Raw genomic sequence first — 12,410 nt, forward strand, 5'->3', positions numbered from 1 at the left:
TGGAAAAAAAAACGTAAATATTCTCCCCAGCAAAGTAAAGGCTGTAGCTGCACTGTTTTCATTACTATACAAAGATCTCTGTCTTTTTCAAAGGAGGATGAAATGCGACTGACTGCATGTGGGTGTGGGTTTGGGTGTGATGTGCTTCCACGTTAGCACTGTCTGAAGAGACCGATATAGATTAGTTTGTTAAAGTATATGTCTTAACAAAGACGTATCAACATATGAACACCATGTAATGGAGCATTGGATTGCTGTGTTATTTATTGGAAAGTAATAAACCTCTTCATATATATATATATATACACACCGCCGTAAAGATCTTCGAAGTTCACCATAATGCATCTAACATATCATATCTGTACTTAATTGAATTGCCCATTTAAAAATCGATTTTCTGATTGTCAAAAAGATTATCAGCATATATAAAGTGTTTATTACTGAAAGAATGACACAGTGTGGTAAAAGTTGGACATGATGGTGGCTCGATGCACATGCCCTGAAACACATTTGCCCAAATGATCACATCAGAAAATACTGTTCTGCTTCTTTGCATCTCCTCCATCGCAATCTAGTCTATGGTTTCGTGGCGCGTGAAATAACCTTGGGTCCTGGTCCATGACACCGGCAGCACGTAGTGTTAGTGGAGCACTGTCTTCTTCGTGTCTCTGCTTTGAGCTGCAGTTCGGAGCGGATTGAGACGTTGACGGGGTCAGTAGGGGGAAAAAAGAACCTGTGTGTGTGCAGAACAGATGGGTCCCGGTGCCGGATGCAGCAGCGCCTGGGGGAGGGTCTGACTCTGAAATAGGGCGGGGCTGGCGTTCGAGGCCGGGCGGAGGGGGAAGGGGGGCAGTATCACCATGGCAGCGGCAGCGGCGGCTGCAACAGGGTGTTGTGAGAGTCGACGCTGCAGGAGGCAGGAGGCCAGAGGTTTGGTCAGGTCCTGCTTCTTCTGTAGAGCGAGACATATCTGCAAACCACAGACAAAACAAACTGCAATCAAGGGTTTTTGTCTCTGAAAAGGAAATCGACCCGTTAAGTTATAAAAAAAAAAGGACAAGGAGATAAAGTCTTGTCAGCTACTTGGCCAATAGAGGCTCAAACTGTCTTCCCTCTCACAGGGTCATAGGATAACAACATATCAGCCATGAGATTCTTCAACCTGTTTCGCTGACAAAAGGGAGTGAAGCTTCTTGGAAGAGGGTGCAAAGAGTCACACAAGTCAAGCACAAGCACAATGATGACGGATCGCCGTTAATCAAGCCGAGTACTCACCGCGTGGAGACCCTGGTGATGCTGGACGGGAGCGTAAGGGCTGAACTTAGGCTTGGCTGGTTTACCTGCCGCTCGATCCTTGTGTCTCCTGCTGCTGATGTGCTGGAGAAGAGACAAACAAGCAGTCAGACTCAGACAGCCGCAACAAAAACGAAGACATCGGTCGCCTTTTGGGGGAAATTTAAATAATCCGAGAAGAGATAATTGAAGGAAGCTTAATCAAAGTTCTCCGTTTGGTGATTCATGTTGATATTTTGCTGGCTCTGACTGAGATTTAAAATATTTATGAAGGGGCGGGTTTGGAAATCTTTTTAATTTGATTGACAAGCACAAACAGATGGCTACGGCCACAAAATCGGCAGTGTACCTCTAAATATTCATGAGCACCTGGCCGAAGTAAACTTTTAAACACGAGCAGCATTCATATCACGAACAGAGATGCTAACGTGGCATCCCGACGCTCGCTGAAAAAGACAAGGCTCTCATTATTTTGGGGGATCTGTGATTTTAACTGCAGCAACAGGTGTAAGATGTTCGCGCCGGGATTTGACAGAAAATATGTACGGCCCTCAATTGCAACTCTGTAATGCATACCTCAAAAATATTTATTTATAATATTTTGTTCTTTCTCTGTTTTGAAGTGGAGCTTTGTTTTTTCTTCTTTGCTGGCCCCATATTTCTCTCAGAACAGGATGGAAACCAATGACATTATTTTAAACAAGGCAGTTTAAAACAGTTCCACATGATGCTACATCAGTTAAACGCTGCTTTCAATCTAATATGATTATGTGTAATACCATTCCATTAACAGGGGACAGTTTTTCTGCAGAATGAAATCAAGTACTTTTAGCTGATTACACTATTATACCTCACAACATTGCAATAGTTAAGTGAGATGTTGATAATGAAATATTTCCAACTGGTCCTTTTCCATAAGTAAATCATTTGAATACCTTTTAAAAATACTATTGCTCAACTTCTTAAAGATAACATTGCAAAGCAAACAAATAATTGTATCTTCTGTCACTAACATCTGCCTCATGTCTTGCTCTATTTGTTTTCTATCTGTTTAAAATGTATTTTATTTTAAAAATGAGCAATGCAACAAAAAGTAGATTTTACTGGCGGTATTTTTCTCGTTTTATAGTAACCAGTTGTCTCCCAAATTAGGATCATCTCAATTTAGTCTGACGACTTGAGGTTCAAATGTCAAATCTCCGCCGATGCTTAAAACAGGTCTGAACCCGCAATCATCAACGTTTCTGTGTTAACAGTCCGACAGCCAACCACTGACCTGTTTGAGCTGCGTCTCTGAGTTGACGTGCACGTCGCAGATCTCACAGTGGAACGTTTTGTTCTGCAGTCCGGTTGGTGACTCACACGCCACCACCAACTTGGCCTTCACACCCGTCCTCGGGAAGGACTTGATGGCTCCCTCGCCGCTCCTGGCCTGCAGCATGGTCTTGTGCTTAGTGCCTGAGCAGACGTAAAGCCCCCCCCCCGTCAACAGAGCCCACCAAAAACTTGAAGCTCGACTACGGCAGCGCATTCGGGGTCCTCACCGCTGTTGTGGGCATGCAGCTGGGAGGCGGAGTTCACAGGAACCTTGCAGAGGGAGCAGTAGAGCAGACGTAAGGCCTTCTCCTCTTCTGTTTCGTGCTCTGGAGCCGCATCCACCCGCCCGTCTCTCCGCTCCTCGGGCTCCGGTGTCCTCGGGCCGGGGGCCAGCGGAGAGTCAGAGGGTCTGTTCAAGGGGTCAGCGGGGCCGCGGCCCGATGGTGACGCCTCGGATGCGCGGCTCACTGCCGTTGGCTCTGAAATGCACGCCGAAAGAAACCGAAAGCTATCACTAAGAAAGTGTACGTGGAGCGAGAAACAAAAACACGGTATGAAGAGAGAAAAGAGAGTCAGCAAAGGCAGAGAGACCACGAAGCGGGATTTTTTTTTTTTTTTTATCCCATTCGGAACTTTTACTGTTTACAATAAGAAGAACTGATTTCATGATGTACACAGAGATAAAATCTGACAAATCTACAGGTGTCTATGAGCTCTCAACATCCCTAATCACAAAAAAATGCTCTAACTCCCGGCACTTTGAGTTAAAGTTGATTTTGTCTTCTGTCAGACTGACTGGTCGAAGTTCCCTGGAGGAGCGTGTGCTGATTTAAGGATTCAATGCAAATAACAATGATTAGCTCTGCTACGCTGAGTGGGTGTCTGCTTGTTGCTATTGACTCCCAACTCTTGGAGCCCGACAAGGCTGTTTGTTGAACACATCTTCAGAGAGCTCTCCTGTCATCTCATCCACTTCCCTTAAAACGGTAAATTATAACTCTTGCCCTCAGCCTTCAAACACACTCTCACAGTAGGGATGAAGTACGATTCTTCAATCTTCTCGACACTGAGACACACAAACATGCTGGAAAGCAGTCAACGCTTTGATTCACCTCCGCAGTTACATTGACACATCTCCATGCACACACTGCTAAACTCTCTCAGATACACAGTTACCTACTAATCATATTCATAGACCAATAACGTGTTTTTGATCTTAGGAGCCCACTTGAGAGGTCAGTAAATGTAGATAATGAGAAGGAGCGGAGAGTAATTCTCAAATTTGATGCTTTTCACGGTGAAACCCGAAGCAGCAGGAGGTTTATCACATCAAAGAATAAAAATCATGCCTGAAAAAAGCGGTATATATTTGTATATTACGTATATAACATTGTCATATATGTAATTTTTTCTCAAACACAGGCACTGCTTGCAGAGATACACACCTCCTGTGTCTGCACTGGAGGGCTGTAAGCAGGGGGACGGGAGGATTTGCGATGTGGTTTCCCTGGCAACCGGTTCAGAGGTCCTGATTTTTAAATCGGGGGTGTCCATCGCTTTCAGCCTTTTTGAGTTTTTGCTGCCAGTATAGTGTGTAGAAGCCTGAGCCTGCTCACACAACAGCAAACAAGAAGGAGGTCAATCATTATTACGTTATATGAACCTGAAAATGTTTTCATATCAAGCAACAATACATCACTTGAATCTAAATGTAGCTCCAACACATAGTGTTAAAGGCGGCTTTCCCTTTAACAGATGTTTGAACACATAGACATAGAAGGAAGACGCAGAGGGAGAACTGGAGGATTTATATCTCCCAGCTGGCCTGGAAACGCCTCGGGATCCCCCAGAATGAGCTGGAAAATGTTGAGAGGGAAGTCTGGGTCAACCCGCTAGATGCCAATCCCAGATTAGTGAGGTATAATGAATGAGTACTCAAATATTAAGAGGTGTGCACATTTCGCCCGATTATGAAATGGGGCAGGTCTAACCTCAGGTCTAAGCCATTTAACTACACAATAACTTAAGGGTGTGCGTGAGAAATAAAAGCACCTATGAAAGAAAAACAACTCGATGTGCGTGTTTCCCACACGACGACGCCCACCTCGGGGTTACACCTCAGCGGACAGAATCCGCAGGAACCCAGCTTCCTTTTCAGCGGCGTTCGGAGTCCGAAGCCCGGGCCAATCAGAGCTTTACGGATGTGATCCATCTGCAACAAAGCAGAAACGTGGAATTAAGGTCACGACCACTTCAGGGTCGTAAAAGGAAGGACTGAGTAGGTAGTGGAAGTGATCACCATTAGTGTTAATAGCAGGCTGTCTGCTAGTTACTTATGTGCACCTTTCAAGAAAACCAGATCCATTAAATCTAAGGTATTGAAAGAAGGAGCCTAATGGGGTAGTGATTCTCCAATACCCAGATGCATGAACACAAAAGTGCATGAATGACCTTTTATCCAATGTGGCAAGACCTCGACCAACCCCCGACTAAGTGACTAAGTGTCGATGAAGCCCTTAGCACCTTTGCATTTGAAAGCTGCCAGTCAAAAGCTTGAGGGTTGCTGACAAGGGGCCATCTAACAATGACTAACAGTCATGTTGATGTTGTCCAGTGTCAAGTCACTGTTGGTCAAAACACTGTGAAATATACTTTGGCTTGCTTCATTCAATTCTCTCTTAAGAGAGGAGAAAAAAATAATAAGATATAGCCGTGCAGCTTAAATTAGATACAGTAATCAATAATGGTGTATATGATTTAGTAGCAGTTGGTATATGCTAGTGCTAGTGATTGACACAGTGGCATTTGCAGAAAAGAGAGATTGGAAAAAGTCATTTATCATTTTCTGATGATTTAATTTTCCGAACACGTAAATACTAGGGTCAAGCGTGTCCACCCTGAGTCCCACCTGACCACCAGGCCGCCATTCTCCACGAAGGGACAAACTATGAACTACAGTTTACAGGGGAGTGAGAGCTTCGTGCTGAGCATCACCCGGTCCTTGAATCACATCCTGCTGATGGTGTTTCAACACAAACAGAAAATGTGCCCTTTCACCACAAATCTGAGTTTGTTTGTCAGTGCAACAAACATGCAGTCTGTGCATGTCATTCTGTGTGTGTGTGTGTGTGTGTCTCTGTTCAACATTTAAACCCCTAACAGACCCCACATCACCTGTGAACATTACGGGTTTAATGGGCCGGTACACTAAAACCCAACAGGCCTTTCTGGAGCATTACGAACTTATTACATGCGGTTAAATGCAGGGGGCCACATAATTATCCAAAATCAGTGAGGCTACGTGGAAATCTGTCCGTATATGTTGTTGTGATGAATACCTGAGGAGATTAACTGTTCCAAGAGACATTCGGTTTTGAGTGTCACAGATGAATTATTTGCTCTTCAAACGTTAAAAACGCAACTGAAACTGTCTGGAAGTCAGTGTGTGTCAGTGTGTGTGTGTGTGTCTGCTTGTGTGTGTGTGCACATTTCCTTTGATCATCCCTCCAGGCAGCTGCAGTGGAATGTTTCACTGCAGTCACTGGTCTCTTATCTCTGTGTTTCCCTGCAGCTGTCTGTCTATGTAAAACTCATAAAAACACATCAAAATATCGCGCACCATACCTGATACACAAATCATGGAATCATAAAAGGTTTTTTAAAAATCAGTAACTAGACGTAATAAGCAGGGACATGTACAGTGAGTTTGCAATGCATGTCACTAACAACATGGCCACAATAATGTTAACTATTTACTCCCGTGTAACTTTCCCCCCACATCTGCTGCCCTCTGAAGTCTTTGCCTCCGTCGTCCGTGTCCGGCTGATCAAAGTCATCTTTCTGCCTCATTACATTGACTCATTCATTTCCTGGAGACTTACTCTGAGCCTATAACCTTAAACACACTCTTAACCCTAAAACGTAATGATTTACGTGATGGAGACATGCTCTTTGTCCCCCGAAAACCTACGTGCATACATACTACATCCACACTCTCAACTGGTTGGGACATTAAAACAAATAAAGGCAGTAAATTCAGTGTGCTTTACATTAAACAAAGACCTCAGTAGACATCAGTTCTTTCTTTCTGAGGCCCTCATCCTCTACAGCGGTTGCGTGTCAGAAGTTCTCATCTGGATGGATCATCTGAGGCGGAAACATATGGCCAAGTAAAGTGAAGCAGACTGATACCTGGACCACAGTCAAACGCCTCAACATGTACAGTGATGAATGGGCCTGGATTCATGTTGTATACAAGAGTGACTGTTATGCGTGTGCACATGACGTCAAGCAGCAAGTGGCTTATGATGAATGAGCTGCTGCTTTGGGTTCTTTGTCATTTAAATTGGTATTTGCTCGGTATCAAGAGCACTTTTTTAGTTTCCAATTCTGTCAAGCCAAACTAGCTTCTGAAGTCCCGGTTTGGATCGCTGGCGAATTACAGCGAGCCAACACAAAGCCCTGCAGGCAAGACAATATCCCCCCTCAGAGTGGCAGAAGTGTTGAAAATGGAATAAAAGAAGAGAAGCTATACATAGTTGAGAAGCTCTGCAGGGAGAGACTCTTGTGAGTCTTCAGAAGACATCTTTCAACATGTGTTTAAGCGAGACATTTTATTGTGAATTTGCAATATATCAGGGCTTTAAAGGAGCAAGAGAGAAAATGAATAGAGGGAGGGAGGAGGGTGGGTTCGGCCAGTGATGGAGTGATGCAGAGTCAAAAACTCTGAATGTAAGAAAGAATGCATGAAAGCGTGGGAGATGGGGAAGATGACAGCGGGAGACGGGTGGAAAATACAAGAAAAGAGAGCTGAAGGGAAGAGTGCGATGGAGCAAGAACAACACAGTAAAGTGCACAGGATGGGTGAGGAGGCGAGAGAGAGGTGAAATAGAGGGGGGGGGGGGGGGGCGAGACCTCCTCAGGTGGCAGAATGGCTTTTCGACAAGGGGGCGAGGGTCCCCTATCAGAGAGCAGTATTACCACACTGAACACACACACACACTCCTGTGTTCTTTTAAAGTCTGTATCTGTCCTTAACATCAAAGACAAAATCAGGGTTTAAAGTCAAGAACAAAGTAATGAGAAGGGAGGTATTTTCCCTCGAAGTGCACGGGTATTTGGCCAGACTCGGTCATGTGATCACGAGTCATCTCAACTCTCAAGTTCAGGTTTTCTAACAGGTTTGGTGAACAAACACATCAGGTTTTTTATTTTTGGCGTCATGTGCTCGGCCCAAATAGAAGTGTTATAAAGGGGTTTTGTGTTCAAATACGTAGCAGCCAGGGGGGGGGGTCAAGGTCCATTTTCACTCTGCATTGATCGAGGCTGGAAAAAAATGGAGGCGCATAGAGTACGATCCCCTGTTGCCCACATATCAGCTCTGCCTGACACATCAACTCTCTGCGAGGCCCGGACTTGGCTTTGTTTCTCTCCACTTTCACAGACACGGGGACAGATCGCTCCGAGAGGAGCTGCGTGAGGAATATCAAGGAATGAGCTCCACCCTCCAGCTGGTGTGGAAATGTCACAGCTCTCTGCATCAGAGGGGATATATTTGGAAATGGTGTAGACAGCTCTCTCCTGCATGTGTGTGTTTGAAAAAAAAATAACTCCACGCAGGCAGGACTGCTGCATGAAATGAACACTCGGCGGCAGGAAATCGACGCGATGAACTGATCGATTGGGGATTTTAGATTGGCTTTACAAAAGGCATAGTTGGTGAGATCGTGGTTGCCGTGACAACCGCGATGACTGACAGAACTCACGTTGGTGAATCCCGGCAGCAGGTGGAAGGGTACGTGGGGCTTCGGGTCCGGGCTGAGGTGCATTCTGCCCAGCGTGGGGGGGGCCAGCTGCAGCAGAGCGCTGTGACACACACTACCTGGGGAGGGGACAGGTAAATTATTTAATAGAGATCAGGGGGATTTCCTATTTAGAAAAAAGCCCATAAACATAAAATACAATGAACAGAATTTCATGTGATGAATATAATATAATTATTTGGCCTTTTAAACAGCTGACTAGAAAAAAAGATTTGCTGTTCATCTGTTTTATTTAAGTTTCACATTATTGAAATAGAAGCACTCAGATCAAAAACTAGTTTACTTTATTGTCAATTTGAAACTCCTGCTCGTCTACATACAATGTAGTAAAATGTGGAAGCGGGTTGCATTTAGTCCTTTTCTACCACTTCACTAGAGTGTAATATTATTTGCAGATTGAGATTAGGTTCATCAAATATGAGGTTGTCTGTTCAAGTTTGGTTTGTTTGTATTTTTATATACATTTTTTTTAACTTTAAAAAAATCGTTCTCATACTACATACGTGTATGATCATTATGGATTAAGTGATTAAACATAATGGCAGTCTGGTCTACGTTCAGTGAACTTCCTTCACAGTGAGCAGGCTTTTATGTCTACTCCGAATGTGTTTTAACACACACACACACACACACACACGCACACACACACACACACACACACACACACACACACACACACACACACACACACACACACACACACACACACACACACACACACACACACACACACACACACACACACACACACACACACACACACACACACACACTTGTTTAGTAGTAACTAAAGTCCTGGTTATGGAAGCTTAATTTCTAGATTCTAGTTTCTCTCCGGTTGATTACACATCGATTTAAGACAAGCTCGCGCGAGTAATCATAATTAAGGTCACACCCATCCGCCCTGGCGTTACTCTGATTGCATAAAACCACTTTTAACCTCATGTCAGAATATGCACGCGCACGTCACGTTGTACTCGATAAGGTTATTTGCTTCAGCGTGCACGTCATTTTCACCAGAGAAAGGCTGCAGCTGCCCCTCGCACCCCAGTGTGCTTTTGTGAGATGTTACTATAAAAAATGTATGACATATAGAAGACACACGTGGACCAGGTGACACACACGCGCGCGCGCACACACACACACACACACACACACACACACGCGGGTTGTTTTGATACTTCTTAAAGTCTAAAAAAAATAACAGTAAACATAATTCAACAAACTGCATGTAATAATCTAAAGCTATATAATTCTATATATTTTCTCCTTTGTCAAACGTGTTGTCCTATAATCCCGTTAGGCGCCATGCACCAATATACGGAACGCGTGTTACTTTTCTTGTTGTGAAGCCACGCGCAATAAAACCGAAGTGAACTAAAACAAACCTGTAAGAGATGCAAATCCTCTAAAACCTGGGACTGACTTCACAAGGCGCGCATCCGTCTCATCATAGCAACAAGTGACTCCGCTGCGTTTGAAACAACAACAAAAAAAGACTCCTTTGACATCAGAAAGCACCGTTTACTCACCAAAATACATGGCAGCACCGGGGGAAGTCCGTTGGCTCAGGGTTAGATTTTGGTATTTTATTTAATCTCCATGCGGAGATGACGCGTCTTCTCCTCCACAGGCTGTCTTCCCTCTCTATCTCTCCTGCAGCGCGACGCTGCTCCTTCCCATCTGGATCCCCCTCCTCCTCTTCCTCCTCTTCCTCCTCCTCCTCCGCCTTTATCTCCTCACGATTCGTGTTCAAGCCTGCTCCTGCATCTACATTCCCCAGAAATCTGTTTTTAACTTTGTAAACAGACGGAAATGACCCTAATAAGTGTACAGCACCACCCTGGATTATTGCAACCCTCCATGCCACCAGAGCAATAAACACATCTGGGTTCACAGTGTATCACTCACATAACACCCCAAATGACCGAGAAGGTTTCTGACCATTAAAAAAAAAAAAGATTTAAAGTATAAAAAGCAAACCTTCAAGAGGGAAACCCTTCCCATCAGGCCACAAGGTGACTCCTATCCGCCTGTGGAAGGAGCCCCGAGTTCTTATTCTGTGAATGCTTTCCCATCCTCGCCTTCCTCTCGGGGGTCGGGGTATTTTTAGACGCATCCCAGAGCTTTCAGTGCGTGGAGAGGAAACCACACACGACACATGACACAGTCACGAGCTGTCAAGCTTTTATTGGTCCTTTTGCGTGGACTCATTTACACTGCATGCGTGGAATCTATACATATGTTCATATCTGATATCTCATATCAAGCGCGCCCACACAGACATCCGTAGAGAGTTTAGATGTTGTGTATTTTTTGGCAGAGACCTTGGTTCAACTTTCATATTCCTTAACCCCCCCCCCCCCTGAGTATCAGCAGAGTGAACAACAACATGTGTTTCCCCACAATCTGCAAATCCACAGAGATTCAGTCCTGGAAAGTTGTCAATTCAACAACTGTTCTTAAAAAGCACACACACACTGCCTTTGTGTGCTTGAATTAACATTTTAATCAGCGATGCACATAAAGTTGGCAGATATCTCTGCCCTCATTATATGGCCGACGTACAAGACAAAACCATAAAGGGACATGACATTTGAATGAATATTAACCGAAAGACCATGTGCATGGTCATTTAGGAGAAGAGCTCAGTGGCAAGTAAACACCTGCATCTTCTTGCCCATGCCATGTCATCTGGACTGCACCTCCATCCACAAGCCACATCTTCTCATGAACTCAATTTGACGCCCCTTCTGTCATTTACGTAGTGCCAGACGTTTTGTGATCCTCTGAGAAAGAGCAGAACATATTAGGGGATGGGTGGTATTATTGCCTTTCTCGGCCCTCCCTTTGAAGGGAAGACGTTTCTCTCAGAGACCCATTTGGAAGCTCAGGGCTCTGTATGAGCTTCAGCCAGGTCTCTCTGCGTGTAAAAATGTTGGACTGCTGTCAGAAAAATGTCAGGGTCAGTGGGTTTGAAAAAGTAAACCGTTATGGCTTTTGTTAAAATACTTTTCCTGTGCTAATGTGACTGAAACGTGTCATGTCAAAGACTGCTCACCTGTGACACCAGCTCTAATGTGTTAATGACAATCCAATTTCACGCTGTTTCTGGTCAAATCTTTGAGTTGAAAGCAGCACTTGAAGAATAGTTCACTGCATCGCTTCACACCTGCAGCCGTTTAGCTCGGCGCTCACAGACAAACACTGGGGTTGTCATGGCAACTGCGGTGCGTAATATTATGGTAAGGGAAGCGGTGCTGAGGTCTCTCACGTCAGTTTGTCCCTGGCAGCCTGCTGCATTGGACGCCCCTAAGGGACACTCGTGACCTTGAATACGGACGGCCAAGTGCAACAGACGTTAGGGACGTGCAAAAAGGAAATTTACTACATGGGAGGAGGTACGGGAGGATGATGGATGGAAGGTATGGGTTCAAAGGTCATAAGAACACAAAGGTCACAATAATAATACTCATACAGATGTGACATTGCAAAAGAAAATTCAAGGGGGCACATGATTACCCACAAAGTGCCAGAGGAGCAGGTCTCTCACATCATACCAGATAAAAGCTCCATGTTGGGGTCAGAGGTGCCATACCACTCATCACTTCAGAACATATGAGTCCTGGTTTAAAACACTTTTTACAGGCTTTACATGTCAAGTAGCATGTGCGTAATAGCCACCACATGTATGTGATAAATCCAAGTCTTTCCGAGCGCTTTAGAAGGTCAGAAAAGGGTCTGCACACAGATCCAGGAGGACTAGAATCTTACAATGAACAAAGAAAGCTTTTCTTTCGTTTTGATGTCATCACAGATAACCGTTATCGTCAGGCTGAGGGAGATCTACTGATGTCATTACCTTTTCACCCGTGAAGTCTGTTCAGCCTGTTTGGATTATTACAGCGGATGCTTTAACTCAGCCAATAAAAATACCCTTATTCAGAGTGAATAATTAAACATGTTTACCTCGGTGCA

The 12,410-nt window shown here is 44.5% G+C and overlaps 1 protein-coding gene across 2 annotated transcripts; it reads right to left on the reverse strand.

The window, feature by feature from the left end:
• Positions 1-203: 203 nt before the first annotated feature.
• LOC119218726 (zinc finger protein 385D-like) lies at positions 204-10,128 on the reverse strand. Of its 2 annotated transcripts, none has more exons than XM_062558691.1 (8): positions 9,965-10,128; positions 8,376-8,487; positions 4,715-4,822; positions 4,056-4,218; positions 2,838-3,089; positions 2,570-2,751; positions 1,276-1,377; positions 204-970 (listed from the first exon to the last, which is right to left on the reverse strand). In XM_062558691.1, the coding sequence occupies exons 2-8, from the start codon at positions 8,436-8,438 to the stop codon at positions 713-715; spliced, it is 1,128 nt and encodes a 375-aa protein (XP_062414675.1). In that variant the 5' UTR covers positions 8,439-8,487; positions 9,965-10,128; the 3' UTR covers positions 204-712. The 2 variants fall into 2 exon arrangements, with proteins under 2 accessions (XP_062414675.1, XP_037329221.2); XM_037473324.2 differs by having other exon boundaries at positions 205-970; positions 8,376-8,491.
• Between the last annotated feature and the right edge of the window lie 2,282 nt (positions 10,129-12,410).

Source organism: Pungitius pungitius, chromosome 17, assembly GCF_949316345.1.
Source record: "Pungitius pungitius chromosome 17, fPunPun2.1, whole genome shotgun sequence".
NCBI classification, from domain to species: Eukaryota; Metazoa; Chordata; class Actinopteri; order Perciformes; family Gasterosteidae; genus Pungitius; species Pungitius pungitius.

Coding starts and splice junctions, on each gene's coding strand:
- LOC119218726 (XM_037473324.2), bottom strand. Junction 4,219..4,714: donor CGCTGAGGTGTAACCCCGAG/GTGGGCGTCGTC, acceptor TTGTGTGAGCAG/GCTCAGGCTTCTACACACTA. Junction 1,378..2,569: donor CAGAGACGCAGCTCAAACAG/GTCAGTGGTTGG, acceptor TCTCTTCTCCAG/CACATCAGCAGCAGGAGACA.